General features: G+C 35.2%; 1 protein-coding gene across 10 annotated transcripts in view; it reads right to left on the bottom strand.

The window, feature by feature from the left end:
* The window catches only part of LOC128786510 (uncharacterized), a 196,060-nt gene that overhangs the window by 139,914 nt on the left and 33,814 nt on the right, over positions 1-22,332 (bottom strand). For 6 of the 10 annotated variants that reach the window (XM_053939808.1, XM_053939805.1, XM_053939806.1 and 3 more), the window contains 2 exons: positions 15,859-15,969; positions 15,340-15,517 (listed from right to left, as the gene is read on the bottom strand). In XM_053939808.1, coding sequence (XP_053795783.1) covers positions 15,340-15,517; positions 15,859-15,899 — 219 coding nt within the window. In that variant the 5' untranslated portion in view covers positions 15,900-15,969. The remainder of the gene's footprint in view (positions 1-15,339; positions 15,518-15,858; positions 15,970-22,332) is intronic. The other 4 variants (XM_053939804.1, XM_053939803.1, XM_053939813.1 and 1 more) reach the window with 1 other exon arrangement.

A 22,332-nucleotide genomic window follows, 5' to 3' on the forward strand; every position in this document is an offset into this window, starting at 1 on the left:
GACAAACACCCAAATATGTTCTTTCCTGGACGTAGTGAATTTGAAATAACAGGGGAAAAATGAACTAGAAAGGTGATTATTGCTCCCTTTTCATCATATTTCAGGTTGGAGCAAGCCAACAATTTCTAAGTATAGTTCATCTCATTTTTTTTTTTCAATGGCATACATCTGAGGTATGCAAATCTATGTAAAACAATTAAAAAAAAAAGTAAGAATAAACAATTATTTTTTACTAGAAATAAAACTGAATTATCTCTCATTGTGAAAGAACCTATCCAGAATCATGGATCCTTACATCACTGGAACAATAAAAGCTTAAGATTACTCTAGGCTTGGCTCGGATTTTGGACCTGAAAATAACTGGACTTTTTTTTTTTTTTAATGGGTCAGACACTGAGGACACACTATGGGTTAAGTTTCTTTAGAGGATCCTGAGTAGCTACAACATTTCCCAATGGGCCCTGAGCTTTCCTGAGGGGAAGTGGTCTGACAAGCAGGTCTCAAGAGATGTTCTGAAAGTGTAAAACTATTATTATTATTATTATTATTATTATTATTATTATTATTATTATTATTATTCAGAAAAACATAGAATGTGACTGAAACCATCACTTAAGAAAACATCAAGATAAATGAATGTTAAAAAGGAGGAAAGAAGAAAATGGTGCTGGAACAGCTTTTTGGCAACATGACCAAGTCATAAATTTCAGTTGGTAGGGATTTTCAGGTGAAAACATATTTCACATTCAGAAAAAAAAAAAAAAAAACAAGCAAAACCAAACAATGCCAAAGAAACATACAAAAACTCTAAAACAAAACAAAACAACCCATCCCATAATGTGTCACAATAGCCAATCACTATTGCATTTCAAAAATCTACAAAAGGAATTCTTATGCATAGAAAAGTTTTCTTCAGTGAAACATTAAAAAGATTTTATTATTAACTCAAAGTGAAAATGGACATTTGGAATTCAAATCTGCATTTGTGAAGCGCAGATTTCACAAATTGTTGCATGGGGATGCAGCAGAGTTCAAGGTTTTTACTATCTATTTCATATTATTTCATGATCGTTAAGGTAACAACCTCACTGATTGGCTTTTAATCTTTCCATGGTTGCACGTTGTATGATTTCTACTGCCTTACTGCCAGCAGCAAGTAGATTGACTCCCTCCAGACAAACAGCACATCATCCTTTCTCTTTTTAACAACACTTTTTAGTCACAAACGTGCCTCTGAGGCATGCTCAGCTGAGGGAGGCCAGTGCCTGATGCTGCTCATCCCATGGACGCAGTCCTGCTCTGTGGATATTCTCAGCTCAGTCAGAGAGAAAGAGAAGTTTTCTAACCAGGCAAGAGCCTGGGAAGCAATTGGGAAAGAATGTAAATAATTCTCTAATCTATCTTGTTATTCACGTTGTTTATAGACATGTTCTGCTACCGTGCGTCATTCACTGCCCACCAATGGTGTGAGATGTTTTTACTCTAAGACCAATGAAATTAATCTGCACGATGTTCTCTATATATAGAGTGGTACATTTGAAATAAAAGAGAGTTCATTTTCTTAGCCTCCTGATCTGGAGTTCTCTGTTCCTGTCCTGCTCAACAGCGTCATCGCTGTGCTGGGTGTTGGGAGCAGCTGTCAGGACCTGAGCCTGCAGCCAAGGGCACTGCTCTTTCCTTCTGTAACCAAAGGGATATTTTTATTTTCTCCATTTACTTCTGCCTGGATATACCATCAATTCATTACTGAGACGAAAAGTATTCAGAGGAAAAAGGAAGGAAAATTGCTGATACTCTAAGTTACCAGACACTTGGATTCAACAAGTAAAGGATAGCACTGTAGGAAAGAAATTAAATATATACTGCAAAATTATTTTAGCATGAGATTTCTGCTTTATTCACCACCAGCCTCCTTGTCTTGTACTCACTTCATTAGCTGTTAATTTTTAACCAGATTTTTAATCTATATATATTTACACCTTGTTTGCTTCTTGGTATTGTCAATCAGAAAAATATTTTCATTCCCACCGTCACAGAAAATTTTAACTTGTTCCACAAAATTCCCACTGATTTCAGTCCAAATGTTCATGGAGCAAATTACTATACAGAACTAGTGAATCAGAACTTTTACATTAGTTGATGCATTTAGCGTTAAAAGGAAAATAAAATTAAAGAGAGGTATATTTTGTACTTCTTAGTACTAAACAGATATTCCTCCAACATTTACAAAAATTAGATTAAATTCATTCACTGGAAATATTTCAAATATTTTAAGTTATTTTGGTACCAAAACATATTCACACTCAGTTCTTTATTTTATGAAGTAATATTACTAGGAAGATGGTTCTTGAAACTACAGCTATACCAGTGATGAAATATTTTCTTAATGAGTATGTCTTTTCTTACTCCTAAAAGTGCTCTTCCACAAGCAGGGTCTATGGATCAGAATCTGTGATTCAGTACAGATTTGTCCTGGGATTCGTAACAAGGTTCAGCAGAAAAGTTCTATAACCCAATCTGGAGGTTTCATCTGAACATAATTACAAACTTTAGTAAAAGCTAAAATTTACCAGGAGACCATCCAGTAATTAAGACATGAAAAAAGGCTATAAGGAAAAGATACAGTTTCCAGAATTCTATTCTAAGAATAAATATAAAACTGAAATGTTTATTTTACTCTGCAGAACTGAACATCATATCTGACATATTAAAATACATTACATTTTCCTAAATAACATTCTCCTATTCCTCAAATACGTAAAACAGGAAACATAGAAACTCATTTTCAAACAACTTGATATTCATCCCATGAAAATTATGCCATCCAACTGCTAAATATTTAGTATAAGTTTCCAAGATCTACTGAGAAGGCAGCAAAGAGAAACATGGCAGTGTTGAAAAAGCCCACTCTACAGTTCGCACACCTTCAGGATATTACTGATCTGTTACCATTCATTTGTTTTCACCTTCACTCTTTCTCTTCTGGAGAAATTACATATGAAAAGACTTCTTTTGTTGTTGCTTTACTTTTTTTTTTTTTTTTTTTTTTTTTTTTTCTTGTTCATGTTAATTTAAGTTTTGATCAGCTTTTCCTTTGGAGTTGGTGAGACGGGTTGACCTCTGAAGATGCCTCTCTCATTCAATTGCTTGCCTGCATGGCTTAGGTAAAATGTTTAAATTTGGGTAAGCCACTAAATTGTAGCTAATCTGACTCACTGTCAGGTGCAATAGTTTCTTTATAAAGATTTTAAATCATCAAATAGATCAAGTTATCAATACGCAATGCTGGGTTAAGTAAGTGCCAAAAGAAACTGTTAAGATACAGTTGTTGGCCAGATATCACAATATTTTTAGAAATAATTTCCAGGAAGATAAGCTAACAATACAGAGACGTCTGTAGGATGATAAACAATGGGTTGAATGAAACTCAACCCCTTAGCTGAAGGGCTGCAGCCTGCAAAATGTACAGTTACAAATATAATAACTTATGTAGTCTAACAGAAGAGGTAACTGAAGCAAAACCCCAAAATTTTCCTTGAAAAGCAATATTACAGGAAATTATAAATATGTATCTCAGTATAATTTAATTTCTTCATGTAGTGTTTTGTCACTAACAAAATTTTCATATATCACAAAATGGAAGCAAGGAATAGTATCTCTGAGTGCAAAATTTCAGTGAGACCACTCTTGTAACACTTACTTGCATTGCAACAAACGTGTGAAGTACAAAACTTAGAAGCAAACTACATAAGTGATGCAAGATCCTAAAAAAAACCAAAAATATGGGATCAAAGGTGCTCCAACTAGCTTATCAAAGGGAAGGTCAAAAGTGTGGGCATTTACAAATGGAAAAAATACATCCGAGAAATCCCTTAAAATAGACTTCATAAAAATTTCGAGGGATGCTATTTCATGCGTATGGAGTGGAAATAAATTCTTCAAGAGCAATCAGGCAAGACAGAGGTGAAAAATTAAGGAAGAGGAAAATCATCATTAGTGTGATGCCCAAATGTGGGAATCTAAAACTGCAACCAAGTTGGGTTTCTCTTTAAAGTTAACAGAAAGAACCAAGCAGCTCAGAGGACAATTCATCTCATCCTAAACAGAACTCTGAAATTACATGGAATGCATCTGGTCATACCTGTTTCTCTCCTCAGTAGAACAGGGGCAAAAATAACTAGTTCAGACTGAGACATCTATGTTTTTTACATCCAAAAGTAGGTTAAAAAGTTAGGTGAGATGTATCCCAGAATGTATTGTTTTTTAGAGCCAGACGGTCTTCAGGAGTTGCACTGTTATCACCAGAAAACTGATAATCTGTATTTTTCTTTCTCCTGGGGAGGAAACCTTATCCTTTTGCCTGAGAATGAGAGTAGAGGAGAAAGAAAGAGAGAAGTAGCTTAGGGCAGTAGTGCATAATCACTAGATTTTTCATTTCAGCTTTCAACTTGAAATTACAGATCTAACTTCCATTTGTGACTGCTATGACTGTACTGAGATTAGCATTTACCATACCACTTTCTACAGCTGGTATCAGTGAAAATATTTATGCACACAGTGAGAGAAGAAAGGTATCTGCCAAAACCTGTGGGTGCCACTAAAAACATTTATTTCAAATCTGTGGTTTTTTACAGTGCACAGCACAATGGAATTCTGTTTACAGTTGGAAATACCAGGCACTCCCATAATACAAAAAAATTAAGCAAAAGTAATTTTTGCCCTGTAGTAGTAACTGTCCATAGCCCAAATTAAGCACTATAAATACAAGAGAACATCAGTTATGCTACCTCAGCAGTGTGAGAGATCTAGACTTTCTAATGAAGACCCCTGCAAGAGACATAGCTTCAAAGTCTAGTCTTAACTTTAAGCTCCCTTTAGATTTTCAATAAACAGATAGAGTGCACATGAAAATAAAATCAAATAAAATAAAATACAAACATGTAGAGCTCCCTTAGGCCAAGCTTACAGATAGTAAACCAGTACAGAGTTTCAAACACTGACAGTAACAATCATTCTTAGGTACACTATTTGCTCAGAGATTATGGGGTGCTACCAGAGCCAGACAATTGAAAACCAGAGGGATTGTTAAGACTGTGCCAGGTCTTCTCAATAGAAATTTCTCAATGAGCTGTTCCTTCTCACCAATATTTGGCAGACAGTACCTAGGGGGGTTTTAATTGCCACTGCTACAAACCATAGAAAGGTTTTCTGAAGGTGACGGAATGATGACCTCACTGAAGAAAGACCAGTTTTACCTTAGTTAATGAATAATAGTTGCCATTTTCTGTAATTGTTCCCCCCCTTTACTGTCACAAATGGTCTTACAATAACAATCATAGTGCATAATCTAATGCAAGTGCTCTTAAAGAAATTTCTAGTAAAGGACTGCAGCCTCTGTGGGAGGTAACTGTCAGAATTACCTTAAACCACTACCTGTCTTCCACTACAATAGAAAAGGCCTTTAATCGAAATAATCCTTTTTCAAATGAGCAACTTTTTTTTTCCTCTCTGCAATTCACTCATCTTTAAAAAAAGCACTATAGCTTTTGTGCATAACTTAATTCATTCTTCAAGACAAGTACAAAATTTGTCACTGACATTTAGCGCCAGCCGTAGGCAATGGATAAAATGAACTAGTTAGCAATTTAACCTGTAAAAAAACAGAGTGGGATGAACAATTTTCTGCCATCAAAGCAAATGGCTAACATTTAGCAAGATTTTATTTTTATTTTTCAGCCCATCCCATCCTCAAAAGAAAGAAGTCAGGCTAACATTTTTTCTGGGTCCTAAATCTTCCTCTCAGCCTATTTCTTTAATGGTTTAAAGTAAATGACTATCCAGAGGATAATTAGGCACTGTGCTGTCGCATCGTGTCAGGTCACAGCTGGATTTAGTCAGCATTAACCTTTGGGGAGAATTGGAATATCAGTATCATTTAAAATTAAAGACGTGTAAGCAGGCATTTCTGGAGATGTTAGAAAAGTAATTGTCTGTAAATTGTTTGACCTTGAGATTTAATTGCATGCACAACACACATTCTAGCAAGAACCCTGGACTGTGCTCATTCTCTTTCACCTCCGTACCTCTCACTTTGCAGAACCCATTAAGCTACCTGTGGATTTTTCTGTAAAATATTAAAGATTGTTTTATACCAAGAACAAAAGCTTTTAACCAAGAGCTCTTACAAACAAAACTGTTAAACAGCTGTAGTATAAACCTCACCTATTTGAATTTCAGTCTTTTTATAAACTTAGAAATGTTTATATATACATAAAAAATACTCCTGTTAAACAGCTATGCTTAATTTTTATTCCTTTTTTTTTTTTTTTTACTAACAAGTTTGCATATTATGCCTTACTCCCTTTTTTCCCTAATGAGACAGCTTATGCTTTCAAAGTCCCTCAAGCTAAGCAAATCTCTCCACTGCTTCCACTGTTAATAATGAAACTTCATAATTATACAAATCCAAGGTGGCCAATCAGCTTCTCGGGCTGAGCCTTCGGGTACCTCATGCATTATTTATGTGGCACTCAGGCCTGTGAACTCACTTTCTTATATTAGAAGCCTAATTAATATTTAATCACATGTGGAGAGGGCACACAAAGCTGTGCTAGTCCCCAAAAGAAGTGCAAGTAAAGCTGCACACAGGTGCTCCTTTGCTTGTATGTGCATGCATGTGCATGCTGCAGTATGCACACTCAGACACACACACTGATTAGAAACACAGATCAGGAGTGATGCAAATCTTTCAAGATGCTAACATATGCCAAAAAAAGACAAACATAATTTTGATCCTGACTGCAAAAAAGCTTTCTCAGGTGATGATGAAAACAGTTGAGGCTCTCCAGGAAGATTTCAGCATATGAAAACTAATGCCAAGGAAAACCTTTTAGGTTTCTTGGCTCTTTGTTTCTTTTGCTTCCTACATACATACAGACATGCCCTATATATTCCTGGGGATAAACTCACGATTCGCACTGGCACTGTGTCATCTCCTGCAAAGCAGTGGTTACCACAGTCCATGAGAAAAAGTAGTAATACCTGCAAGTACACTGACATTTTATGTTCATGTCATAGTCACCTCTTCCCTGGCACTGAAATGCTGGATAATCCCAGCTGTTATCTTGCATAGCAAAGTTCTTGAGAAAGCCTTATTGAGAATGATGGTGGTGATGACAATGATTTAAGGTGTAGAAGATGATATTTATTCCTGGATTTTTTTATCTAGAAAATTTTCATGTCTGTTGATGCTGAAATATTTTCAACCTTACCTATTATTGCACTCCTACCTGCAAAATACTAATTTGCCTGCTGCTTCCTTTTTGTCTATATACAGACTCTGACAGGTCACACTACATTAGGAAACCTTTTTGATTGAAAGGAAGAGCAATCCACATATAGAAAACTCTCTGAGTACACAAGTCAAAGTAGTAATAAAAATACCTATCTTATCATTGTAAATTCCACTTAGCTTAATGCAGTTTAATATTAAACAAAATATTACATCACATTTATACTATTATTTCAATCAACATTTCCAAAGAAGCATTAACTTTTCTGAGCTATTACCCTCTCAATACCACTGCAATCTCTCCTCACCACTGTCCAAATTTCCTCTTTAAAATTGCTTTGATTTGTATTTTCACTAGCATTGTCTTCCCATAAACAGCAGCAAACGGGACTTATGGACTTTATTCTCCATCATTTGCTATTAAAGCAATAATGTGTCCTTGAAATTAAATGATCTTATCAATATACAGAATGGCTGTGATAACCAGAGCTGGAAAAACCCAAGAAACTTTGGTTTGCTGGACAGAACAAGAGAATTAGGAAGAAGGGGTGAGAACTCTGGGTGAGGAGACTAGTGAGGCCACACGTGGAGTGCTGCAGCTCTGAGCTCCTCAGTACAAGAGAGATGTGGAGCTACTGGTCAGCCTGCAGTGAAGGGCCACTAAGATGATGATGGGACTGGGTATTTCTCCTACAAGGAAAGGCTGAAAGAGCTTGGACTGTTTAGCCTGGAGGGGAGAAGGCTCAGGGGGAATATGTGAAGTGAGGAAATGGAAAAGAGAAGATCAGGCTCTTTTCAGTGGTGCCCCACGACAGGACAAGGAGCAGGACAGACATCCTGAACTGAAATGAAACACACACATCCTGAATCAACAAGAAACACTCTTCTCACTGTGAGAGTGACCAAGCACTGGTGGCACAGGCCACCCAGACTGGCTGTGGAATCTCCATTCTTGGAGATATTCAGTATCTTCCCAGGCAACAGAGCCTATGTGGCCCTGCTTGAGCTGAGGGGTTGGATCAGATGACCTCCAGGGATTCCTTCCAACCTCAATCATGCACTAATTCTGCAAATTTTGTAGAAACTAAAAAAAAAACCACAACAAAACCAAAAAACAAACAGACAAAAAAAAAAAAAAAAAAAAGCCCACCAAAAACCAAAACCAACCACAAAAAACTTTGTAAAATTTCTGCCTAATAATTGGTATTTTCTTTTTTTTTTTGTTATGTTTTATTTTTATTTTATAATTTCCAAAGACATTTACACATTAAAAGATTTATTTCTATTTTGCTGGGATGTTTCATTTTGAAGAAAACACTGTGCAAATTTTCTTTACCACATTGAATGCAGTGTGCTACACAAATAAAAAGTATTGTGATGGTCAAACAATCAAGTGAAGTACAAAATCAGTGCAATGACCGTTCAAATGAGGTAATCCTTTCTTCTCTTCCTAGTCTCACTTCTCTTTTAAAATCAGTGTTCCACAGCTTAAACCTGTCATTACATCAACTTACAAAGTAAAGCAGCCAATCAAATGAAGTCCTAAAACTAAGCTGGATCTCAGTAGTGCAATTTTGTCTCTGAAAGCAAATTAAAAGATGCAGAAAACTGTGTAACTTCAAATGCCTGACATCAAAATTCTTAAAATCAAATGGTTCTTAAGAAACCATGAACTTTCCAGAGTAAAATGATAGAAATAAATAACGTGGCCCTCCATGTAGTCCATACATACATGGAACCCATGTAATGTATGCACACACAATGTATTGACATCTGTTTGCTAAACGCCTCTGGCAATAATAAAAAAAATAGACATATATTAGCTCACTAATAAGTTTTAAATTAAGCCAAAACCAAATTTATCTTGCCTTTTTTTTTTCTCCTTTCAGGGGAAAAATAGTGAGGCGTAAAATGTAAGACAGAAACCCAGTACTAAGCATGTGGAAAATTAATAGAGTTTTGCAACCATTTTCCAGTGCTACAGTCCCAGAGGTATATGAACTGAGAAGAAACATTTGTTGTAGTTCCAGGGAGAGTTGGAAATTTCATAATTTTATTTAAGTTATTTTCATTCAAAAAATTAAAACCCTGGCAACCATGTTTATACTATTTCCTTACAATGACTGGTATCCAGAATCTGAAATTAATATATATAATGGGAAATGTTCCTTCATTAGCAAGACCTGGCTAAATCACAGTAATTTTAGCTTTTTCATTCATCTTGCTTTTGCACTGTAGTTACTATTTTAACACCAGACCAGATAAAATTAAGGACAGACAGAAAACAGAGGTAAAAAAAGTATTTTTACTTTTTTTCAAAAGTCATCAAAAAGTGGGTTGTTTTGGCAGTAATATGAAAATATATTTTCTAATATATTTCCACATTATGGTTGTTTGCTAAATGTACCATTACGCCAGCAACTTCAAAGCTTAAACTTGACCTAAGACCTGTCTACTAAACAGGACAATAGAGAGGAAAAAAAATTAAAATTAATCTAATATGACATTCCAGTTTCAATATAGGATTGTCCTATTAACTGTATTCTCTAATAGTCTGGTCAGCCTACCATTAAATTATTCAAATAAAGATGAGGGACCTGATTCTCAGCTGGCACATATCAGTATAGTATCATTGATTTAAATAGGGCTATACCAATTTACATCTCCTGTGAATCATTCCCATCATTTCAATCAGAACGATTAAATGATTACTTTCCTTGTATATTAGCATAAATTGGTAATAACTAATGAGTGCTAATAACTCTCTGCCTTTTTGTAAGCCCTTCTCAAGCATAGGAGCATTCACCTGGTAGAAGGGTGAATATATTAACTGTTATCACACACACAACTGAATAGTGATGCACAGCACAGACAAAACCATGGGAAATATTACACTCCTTCTGAATCTACAGCTCACAATGGTCAAAATATTCTAGAAAATTTTCAGCTGAGATTACAAGAATAGATGCTGCCACTTTACACTTGTACCAAATAATAATGATGCAATAACTGGCTGAACAAGGTATTAACGTTATGTTATAGATAGACTAATGTGACTTTCTTTGAAAGCAAAGATGACTCCAGAAGCAGAATATTTGAGGAAAGTATCATTTCTTTTAACAAAAATAGGATGAATTAGTAGTTCTCATGCTAAAGAAAACATCAGTTGTAACATTTAGGCTAGATATTAAGAAAAGCTTTTTCACCCAGAGGGCACTTAGGCACTGCAAAGATCCCCAGGGAAGTGGTCACAGCATCAAGTGTTTGGACAATGATCTCAGGCACATGGTGTGACTCTTGGGACTGTCCTGTGCTGGGCCAGAAGTTGGACTTAGATGATCCTTGTGTGTCCCTTCCAGCTTGGGATACTCTATGATCACATATGTAAACAAGTGAAAACCAATGAAAGCTCATTCTGTAATATGTCTTAAAAACCTTGATGGTCTTTTCAAATCATCACGTATTCATCAGCTGTGTTAACAAACAGCACCACCCAGGTTGTGCTTTTCCCCAGTTACTGCTATTTTAGACTTCAGTGTGACGTCTCAAAGTGAGAGATTGTTCCTCACTTTGCTGAAAGTGGAACACGAAGACTTTCTGGACACTTAAGTAGCTTCACAGGATGGCAGAGAGAAGAGTAACAGAAGTATCTCTCACAATTCCAGAATCCTCCTCCTTCTAAAAAAAATTCTAGATTTTCTTGCACATCAGTCCAAGACAAAGGAATTAACTATACTGATAATCAAAACCCATAACAAATATATTTTTCCCATTTAAAAAGCTTGGTATATCAACCACACATGGAGAAAATAAATTTTAAAGTAGTAATTTGAATGTAAGATATTCTTTCTATATAAATATAAGTAGAAGAGTGGGGAGGTAATGAGGACAAATGCCCATCCCATAACTACTCTGAGAAAATACAATCCAATAAATGTGTGCTGTAAAACTTGAAAGTGAAAAAACCAATTCAAAAAAATTGCCCATAGAGATAGGTCATGTAAATTAACAGTCATTCTTGAATGGGATCTATTAAATCCATATCCAGCTCAGCAAGAAGCATTTCCATAGTTACCTTAGATTTTGTGTATTTTGACTTTTAAAGGTACAATAATATTGAAGGGATATATCATAAAATAAAAGTAATAAATACTCTGAGAAACATTATGTTATATCTGCTCTGCTTACAGCTTGCAAAATATCCAGGGAAGCTTAATAAGGAAAATACACTTTGGGAAACAGAAATGATAATGAAACCACTAAAAACTTCAGAACTTCTCTGGACTGGAAAAGGAAATTAAAAAAAAAAAAAAAAAGAATCAATGAGAAAGGGCAATTAAAAGAAAAAAGAAGATAAGAAAGAAAAAATAGGGAGAGAAATATGAAACTAACCTTGCTCACAGTCAAAATGTCATTCATCATTCTTGCTTTCATTTCTAGAAAGTATCTGTATTAAACCCATTTTTATTAAAAGTAGGGTTTGCTGCCCAGCTTGACTTTACCTTCTGAATACATATATACATACAGACATACAATCAATTTTTGACTCATGACCAGAATAATTCATTTCAAATCTTCATTTTTTTTTAAATCCAAGACTTGCTTGAAGTTTCTGTACAAGTTTAGGAATATCAAGACCTTGAACTTCACTGCAGGTTTTCCCAGTGTTTCAAGAACAAATTCTTAGATGTAATACTCAAACGCCATGTATCTTTTATATCATACTTTCCAGAGTTTTGCTGATGAAAAATAAATACCCAATATATCTAGGAAACTTTGTTGAAAATTAAATTTGTACCATACCTTCATTTATACACTTAGATAAGTATATACAGGTTGTCTGTGTCCAAACACACACTCATGTATGCATTACACACACACACATATATAGATATATATATCTATATATATATATATATCTATATATGTGTGTGTGTGTATTTACCAAAGTCTTGAAAACTGTTCAGCAATTAAACAGTGGGCCTTAAGCAAAGACTTTTAGACTTGCGTACAGTCAACAGGGATAAAAACAAAGAAATTTGGTTTACTCAAATTTCAACAGTGGGAAAGAATACTAACATTCATTTGCTTCTAATGTATACCTCTGATATATAACTATATTTAATATCTGCTGTCTTCTCTAATCTTTACTAAGGGTATTGCTATCATCTAGAAATGCAAAACTTACAGCCTAAGTAAGCATTTCTTTGCAAAATATTTTGATGATGTTTGAACTGATGAGACTCTCCTACATGCTGGGAGTATCTCCACAGTTTCTTATGAGTGTTTTGATTTACAGAAACTTTAAGTCAGTGGTTTTGAGTTTAAGAGAAATCATAACAGTAAGTTTTAAAAAACCTCTTCACCACACTATTTTCATTTGTAAGTTAGAGCTGGTACAGAATGTGAAATGAAATACTATTGCAACCAATGGCAAAAGTTTACCATTTTGGATTTCTTCAAATGTCATTCAAGAGTGTATTGCGATACCTACTTGGTAGCCTTTTTCACACTTGCAATTTTCCTACTTTGTTGCCAAGCACCCTCATATTAATAAATAACACCATTTAATGAGAGAAAAAAAAAAATCCAATGCAACACACTTAATTCACTGCCTTTATTCACTGTATCATAGTAAAAGTGAACTCTAATGCCAAAGGGAAGCTAGGCCTTTAAACTGCAACTCTAAATTGCAGCTAACATGCTGAAGCAAGGATGTCACAGTTACACATAATTACCATTTCTACAGGAGTCTGTTTCCTGTGGTGACAGTAGCATATTTAAAAGATAGCATTTTCAGTCTTTGATGTCACTTTTCTCATACAAAACTGTTTTTTTTACCAAGAGCCCTATTCAGTAGCCCAGACTTATCCAAGAAAGCACTTAAGGATATGTCTAGATCCTATTTAACTTAGGTACATAATTAGGACTTTTTTTTTCTGAAAAAGGATTGAACTCAAGTATGTGCTTCAAATGCTGTGTCATATGGGAACCTGAAATAGGAGCTAAACTCCTAACTGCAATATTAATACTCCTGACTATCTAGGAATTTTAGTCACAACAAGTTTTATCATGTTTTACAGGTTTATTTTTCAAATAATATTTTAGTATCATCTTGTCTTACCACATAGCACATGCTTGTAAGCTCATTAAAAGCCAACAAAAAGTTTGAAAAAATATTAAGCTTAATCATATTTGAATCTTTAATACTTAACCAGTGCTCCTCATGGCTTAAAGACCATAAGCTTTAAGTACCACAGAAGATTTTTTTTCCCACATATGAAATAAGGATGCTTAGAAAGGTATCTGCTTATAGAACAGGTTGTGAAATGCAAATACATAGGAGGAAACCCTTCGTACGTCTCCCACATTTCTCTCTACATCTTTTCCTTTTTCTTATTCATAATCACTGTAATAAAAAAGGTGTTTTCCTAAATAAATATTACAGAACAAAGAACACAGTGTGACTTCCTCTGTTATATTACCAAACATCTTCCCATCAACCTAGCTATAAATAGTGCCCTGATTATGTAGCAACTGAAACTGTCACCTGTTCCCCTTGTACAAAGTACCTCTGTGCTACTCAAACCCTGAAGAAACCCTTTTTTGCAACCCTATCATTGAAGACACCCTTTAAAGAAATACTGTCTAATTCCTCAGTGTTGTTTGCTGGGCTTTTTCTCTTAGCATCCTCAATACAACAGCCTGTGGTAATTTTAATAGTTATACACTAAGGGGAACACACTGGGAAGGTTGTGTCATTGTCATTCTAACAGAAAACTGGGTGCAGTTTTTCCTGGGGCCCCTTCAGAGATTTCCACGCCTAGGATAGACCATAGTGGCTGTTGAAGCACATGCACTGCCTCCTCTTCATAAGCTCATTACAGTTTCTCTCTTAGGATAATTTCTTACAGCTACAGCACAGAGATGAAAATTTAGAAATGTTTTTTTCCATTTCTCATCGGGCCTCAGACTTCCTGTGTGGATCTTGAACAAATTGTTTTACTAACTCTACCTCTGCTTTTCACATCTGAGAAGTAGAGATAAAAGCAAAAGGAGCACTTCAAGGCTTAATTCATTAAAATTGGCAAAGAACTTCCAGGTTAATGAATGGAGGCTGCAACAGATTAACATATTAAAAGTTTTAATAATTTATTTGTGATCTACTTCAACTGATGCAATATGCTTCTAGACTAGAAGCAACAGGAAAATTTAACACTGTGTCACTGGTATACATGTCCAGTTTTGCAGACCAGTAACTGTAAATGAAAGATATTGATGTGCTTCTTCTATTTGGGCTGTGTCCCAGGGTACTAACACACAGCTCAGGAATAACCTTCTTTCAAGAGAAAGTTAAAATAAAGCTAGATGTAATATAAATACACACTTCATGTTTATACACACATAGAGTACATATACAGAAAATATGTGCATTGAGATGCTATTCCAAAGGAAGAAAAACATTTTTCCTTTATTGTGTTACAAGGCCATAATTTCTCAAGCTCAGTGATAAATGCTGTAGAAATGCTCTGTTAAAAAATGCCTGTAATTAACAAATATGTGATTTTATGTAAGATCCTTTGTTTAATATATGTCTTCATATTAATGCACTACGATTAAAAGAAAATAAAACAGCAGAGGAAGAAAAGACATATTTTTATTTTTTAAAATAATAAAATCTCCTTTATTCCAATAGCATTTTCCTCTAGATTTTTTTCTTTTAAAAATAAAAATTCCATTTTCCTGTCTGAATTCAAAATGATTGACTGGAGCACAATATTAAGTAATAAATAAAACAGTCCCAGTGGCTGAAAGACTCCTGAATAAAGAGAAAATTATTTTTGGATTTTCCTCCTGATCAGATATGAAATATTCTGAAACGCCACCTCTATAATTTGATAAAAAGCTTGATATCCCCAAATGAAAATAGGATTCAGCACTTTCATTTTTCTGTCTCTAAAGGAACCTCTAGGTAAACTGATTTTAAAAAAATGAAAATCTCAAGCATAAAGGTGGGAGTAATGAAGCAAGTTTAAATATGCGCTGACCTTTGAAATGAACTGCATTCCATGTTGTTTGGCCAAGAAGCTGGCTGTGTTGCTGTCTCCATCAATTTCCACAGCATAAAAGATGTGGGTTTTGGAGCTGCCCTGCTCTCTGGTGGATGTTGATAGGCATCGCCGCAAATACACCAGTGCTGATAGTAACAGCCATATGTTCATTGCTCTGAAATATTAAAAAGAAATCCACAAGGGATAAAAGTGTAAGCATCTTCTTTTGTTGTTGTTGTTGTTGTTGTTGTTGTTGTTCTCAGTGAGGATTTACCCATAGGTGTCTGTATTTTATATTCCTCTTCTTTGGATAAAAAAGAATGAAGTCCTAGATTTTTTTAAAATTTAGTTTCAATATTAAACTAAAAAGATAAAAGCAAAACAAAACGATATTTTGGGAATCTAAGAGGCATATGCTGTTTGACAATATTTAAAAGCAAAGTGATATTGGGCCATATGATTTTATTCATACAAATTCAAAAATTAAAACAAAAACTACTTTGTAGCTTTACTTACATGACTATTTTCTTTTCCCACTTCTGTTTTATTATACACATTTAACTAGTTTTATCCAGTGGTTTGCCAATCTCCAGCTGTTCACTAGATCTGAAGGTCAAATGGCATTCTCTGAAAAATTTCAATGTTTGATTTCAAAATGGAAGATGACCACTTGAATGTATAGCAATTTTAATAACAATGACTAATCAAAATATCGGAATATCTGGTCTAAGTCCTTTTGTTATATATTCTTTGAAATATCAGTTTAAAATGGAGTCATTTGCCTAGAGAAATTAATTACAGAAAAGATGACTAAGTCAAGATTATGCACATGAGAAATACTACAGGTATCTTAATTAGGCAATATTAATATCTGGTTGAAAGTTTATTCTGTACATGCTAACTCTTAGGCATTAGATCCTGGTTTTAAAAATATGGCAGCAGCAAATAAGAAAATCATCCCGAGTAATATGCTGGTATTGCATCTGTGATGAAAAAACAAGAAGGATATCTTTTAAGTAGATGTGATATTAGGCGTAAACAGTGGTAGATATTCAATTTACTTTTTCACCTACATTCCCCTTTGTTTAGGTACCTGTTAAGAGCTGTACAACATCAGAATTTAAAACTTAATTTTGAAATGTATGGGACAATATAATTTTGCATGTTATGGGTGGCCATGTTCATTTATATTCTTGTAGTGTTTGCAGCACTTATAATTCAAATGGTCTTTTGAAACAGCAGTTAGATATAAATTAAATTTGAATATATATACTTCTGTCTTTCCTCAGCCACATCTTTCAGTTACATGCTTCTTGAAAGTCCAAGAATTAGGACAAAGCAGCCAGTGACTGAATTCGACTCCACACTAAATAGTAACTCTTTTTAACATTAAGTGCTAATTAAGGTGCAACAGATAAAAACAGTTAATCTCATATCTTGCAGTCCATAATAATATAAACCTATGATTTTTAATAAACACTGCCATGCTGAAAAATATACTTAAGGTATCTGCACAGTTAGATCTAAAAAACAGATCTTGAACGAGATCCTACCAGCTAGATACTTCTGATAAGGTCTAGTAAAGCCTATCATATAGAATCCCTTCTAACTATATTAAAGTGTTTCTGGATGCTGATTACTATCAAAAGCACAGACAAAGCCTTACAAGGCATTTTTATAGGCAGACATAAGCAATCTAAATTTCGAAAGTCCCTCCTCAAATCTTAATTATGCAGTATGGGCAATTGCAATTTTCCACACGGTGTTTTCTGGGGCTAAGGATTGAGATGGTGGGAACTGCAATTTATTTCTGTTGTCTAGCTAAGCAATCAGATTACAGCTCTATGAAATGAACTCCAGTATTCAGTGGAAAGGAAGCCATGAAGATCATGAAAGATTAAGTTTCAGCTCCCACCTTTAAGAAGATGAAAATTTCATCAAGTGTTATCCAGGACAATGCATGAGGCTAAAGGGATTTTGGCTTGCTGTTTCTTCTGCTAATGCCAGTCTACTTTGTATGGGCTATTTACTTAAATGCTGATTGAATCAGAACAAAACAAAACAAAAAAGACATTACTGCTCAACCTACTCTAAACATGATTCAGACTGAATTTCAACCAAAGTCTTTTCCTACCCATTATAATGCAGTCTAAAGCCATTTTGATCTCCACAGCCAGGTTAGGCTGGATCACCAGAGCCTTCTTTTAGAAAAAGGAAAATATAGAGATAGAACCTCATATATTTCAGGAAAGGACTGACACCACTGAGGTATTGTTAAAAGTGTTTTTGAGATATTTCTATCCTATGATACTATATTCCTCAACATTCTCTTCACTGCTTTTGAAATAAAACTATTTTGCTTGTACTAAATTAAAGATCTGCAGAAATTACTAATTTTTTCAAGGTGAAAATTTCCATAAAAATACTAACTCAGTAGATTCTTGCTTTCCAAAAAACTATAAATCCATCCTAGAAAGTAGAGTTGGTAAACCCACTCAAACAACTTCAAAGGCAAACTCAGCAATTCAAAGAATACTTCAAAAGTACAAGTAATAATCTGACAACTTCAAATGTGACTGAAGCAAACTATAACAAGTGTAGTTTGATATACACCAATTATTTGCTCCCAAAAAGAAAGTGGGTGGGGAGACTACATTATTTTACCTTTAAAAGAATTCAACCTACTTCCTTTGCAAAAATTTTTGGGTCTCAATCATAATCACAGAATCACTGCATATTCTGAGTAGGACACGACCTACAAAGATCAAGTCCAACTCCTAAATGAATGACCCATTATGGGGATTGAACCCACAAACTTGGCACAATTAGCACCATGCATTAACCAATTGAACTAATCTCCGAACTATGTCAGCATGATATGAAAATTTACCCAAACTTGGACATAAGACAATAATGCTTCAAAAGCTGTTATCACAACAAGGGCAGGAAAGATATCTAACAGTTTTAAACCAAAATCACGAACAATTCCACCTGCACAAAATAATCACCATCTCAAAACTTTTCCTATATTTCTCAAAAAATGCACTTTTTTTGTTATATTCCAATCCATATTTTGGGAGAACAAAGAGATTGTCTTGCGTATACTCCCCAAAGGCTGTACTAACAGAGGGTAAGTTGGAGAGAGAAAGATCTGTGTATCAGTAGAATGAAAGAAAGACCAGAAAGGGCATAAGTAAAACTCCAGATTTATGTTAGAGGCCTTGGATTGACTGATTAGGATGGCTAGGACTGAGAACTAAGCACCCCACTAAGAGCAGTGGGACTATTGCATGAAAGCAAAAGAGGGTACAGAATAACTACTGTTGTAGGTTGGGTTGGTTTAGTTAGGGATTTTAATAAATGTTAGTTAGGTTGGTTCTCTGTACCCCTATTTTCCCTCACAATGGTTCGCTCTAAGTTGTTTGCCACAGGAGCTCTTACATGTCAATCTTGTAGCCACTCCCTGATTGTTCTTGAAAGTTCTGTACCAATCACCCCACTTTTGCAATCCTATTTGTCCCAGAACACTGTACCCACCTCTGTTATGTTCCCATAGGTTGTGATCTATGTCACTCCCCTGTTGTCTGTCCTTATTGGGCCAGGAGGGTTTCCACCCCTATCCACCCACCCCCTATTTAACCCAATGCTTTCATTGTCCATTGGCCATTTTTGCCTTGCACCGCGCTGGGAATGCTCGCTCCAGCCGTCGCTGCGACCACGCGTGGAATAAAACGTTCTCAGGCAAGCAAGCAGAGTGTGCCTCTCTCGTCCCTTCGCTTCCTCTCAGTGTGAAGCTCCCAAAGCTGCTTACCCATGCTGGAGCACTCAGCACTAGCAGGGAGGCAAACGCCATAGCCCTGAAGCGCCTGCGCACGCGGTGGCTGCGGCCTCACGAAAGCAGCGCCTGGCCGGGCTCCCCAGCTGCTTGAGGCCGTAGCGAATAAAAGCTGCAAGTGGTGCCCAACCATGAAATGAACTGAGTGAGAGACTGAAATAAAAAAAATTATTTGCACAGGGGGACTGGGTGGGACCTCAGCTGAGAAAAAAGTCAGCTGGTTCAAGTGATTCGAAGCACAATTGGTCAAACAGAAGGAAAAAATAAGTGTCAGGAATGATAGTGAGTCTGGAAAAGTCCAGCATTAGATGACTTGGGAAGGGATAGATAAGAGAAGGGAAGAGCTGAACAAATGCAGGAAATGTGCAATCAAGATGATTGAGGTAAAGAGACCTGGGGAAAGAAGAAAGGAGGAGAAAGAACAAATGATGAGTAAAACTCAACCAGGCTGTAAAGAACCAACCAGGAGATTCCATAACCTGATTCCATAACCAGACTAGCTGTTCTCTACAGCCTGGAACCAAATCCTTAGTTCCCAATCTCATCATTCCACTGAAACTGGAAAACACAAGGGAACTATGCGTCTTAATTCCACCTGCTGGGCCACAGGGATAGTTAAAGCTTTGGTCTTGGAAGAGTGTGAGTTTGTTTCTTCAAAAAGCAACATTGTCTTCTTTGGAAGTAACAAATGCCAACCCTATTCCATGAGGAAATTAGCAAGTGCCAAAGGATGGCATTTCCACTCAAATCACCCTGTTAAGAGAACTCCCAGTATAAATTAATCATACATAGAACACATCACATTAAAAAAAAAAAATTGTTAAATCCAGCATTACAAAATGCCAAATTGAGACTACTTGTCTTAACTCTAAATAGAGGTAAGAGGTATTTTTAAAGGCTAAGAAGAAGGACAGTAGAAATCCAAGTAGTTAGGATTCATTCAGGATTTATAGCAATAAACTCACTCATGGCTGATTGTATACAACACAGTTTCTTCAGCATCTGCCTTTATTCAAGTTTCACAGTAAATATGATATATTCTAAAGTGGGCTCTTGAGGGCTAGTAAATAGTGACATCCATTATTAATGTTGTACAGGGTGAGAGATCCTGTACAGGTCAGTGCTTCAACCTGCCTTAATCCTCTGTTCCTACAGCAATGGATTTTTAAGAAAATGCGTTGGTTTCACCAGCAAAGATTAAACTTTACCTATATACACTGGAACACAATTTTATTTCACTAACCTATCAATAAAGAAGATTCATAATTTTATTAAATTCTACTGGAGGGAGGGCAAGGATGGACTTAAATTCTTTCTTTTGGCACAACAAATGCTGCAGTATTATGCAACTGAAATTTCACAAAATGAATGAAAACCTTAGAATTTTCTAACTGCACATACACAAGAACAGAATAGATTTATATTTAACACCATAATATATTTAAGAGCAAATAAAAATATAAATTAAACAGAAAATATAATTTAAACACACAATTTGTGTTCCATTAACAGAATCTAATTATAAAAATAGAAATAATTTAAAAATCCAACTCCACTGTTATTTTGGGTCTAGGTCAGGAATATGAGACAATATAATAAAAATGATACACATTTTCTGTATTAAATAAAAGGGTAGAGAGAAGACTGAGACTGGATTTGTAACAGGTCTTTACTCAGTAGACCAGCTAGGACCAATGCTATGGCAGTAGTGTTTCTACCATTAAGTGCTTGTCACAACAAAGAGCATTTTGAAATAACACTGAATCTTTTCTACAGGGTCAGTAGCAGATGAGCATCATGTTGAAAAATTACTAGTCTTGAGAGTGTTCTGGATTTGTTATAACAGAGATTTAAGTTTCAATTTTAAATATGACATAGTAAACCCTACAACAATTTAGTAGCTTCCTAATGTTATTACAAAACACACACTTATGTCTCTGAATTGTAATTATGCTAGTTAGGCCCATCCATACCAAAAAAAGACAGTACAGGTGTTTAGTCACATAAAGAAAAATAACCAGATGTAAATCTAAATTTCTTAAGGTGATTGAAGCTAAATATAGCTCAGTCATATTTAATAGTAAAAACCAGTGAATACCACTAGAGGTATTTGAAAAAAATGTTGATAAAACCAACAAAAAATAAGAAAAAAAAAAGAAAAAAAAAAGAAAAAATAAGGGCAAAAAGGAGAGAAAAAACAGTAAGGGGAGGGTGCTAATTAAAAGATTTGGGTTTCTTCTCCTAGCATCCTCAATTGAGAAAAAAAAAAATCCCCTTTAATTTTAATAAGACATTCTATAGATCTTGAAAAAACACTGCAAAACAGCTGAACCACATGTACCACTTTGTGAATTATGAACAGTTTTCTTACAGGCTTTGTATCTTATGCTGACCAAGCCCAGTTTTACTCCAGTTTATGAAACATGACAACACCACAGATAAAGTTGATCTATGCTGCAGGCTATTTGTGTTGTCTACTCAGATGCTATGTCATAATGCCATGAGCCCAAATACTGTCCCTTCTTTGTGTCCTTTCATTTGTTTTACTGAAGTTTTATAAAACCAGAGACAGGCGCAAGATTCGAATTTATGGCATTGTTTCTCCCATCTAAGAATAAGTACTAAACCATAAGGGTGTATTCAGAAGAATCTCCTGTGATGTCTGAGACCTGCAGAGACAGCATATGCTATTTATTTTGGGGCTTTCTTTTCACTGAGAAATCTCTGATGTGAAGAGTATGTAATACTGCACACATCATTTCATTGCATTTTTTGAGCGATTTGTTTTTTTAAAATTTATTGGTACTAGCAACCACTATTTAAAGGATTATCTTAAAAACTGCCAGCATTTCCACATTTTCCAGCTTTATCAAGCACTACTGACTGTATTAGAAACTGAGTAGAGTTGAGTTACTGATGATACAACTTGAAGTTTACTACCTTTTCAGAGCATGTCACTGGGCACCAAGAAATTAACAAATTCTGTAGAGTGTTTAATCTTGGAAACAGGGACATTGGTGATCAAGTGCATTTTGTTCCTTTACATGCTTCCATTTTTGTTGGAAAATAAGAAACAGGACAAACACTTTTCACTTCTCAGCCAACTCAGTCTCAAAATGTTTTATAAACCACATGCACAATAACACAAGAATAAT

The sequence above is a fragment of the Vidua chalybeata genome, chromosome 3 (assembly GCF_026979565.1).
Source record: "Vidua chalybeata isolate OUT-0048 chromosome 3, bVidCha1 merged haplotype, whole genome shotgun sequence".
NCBI lineage: Eukaryota > Metazoa > Chordata > Aves > Passeriformes > Viduidae > Vidua > Vidua chalybeata.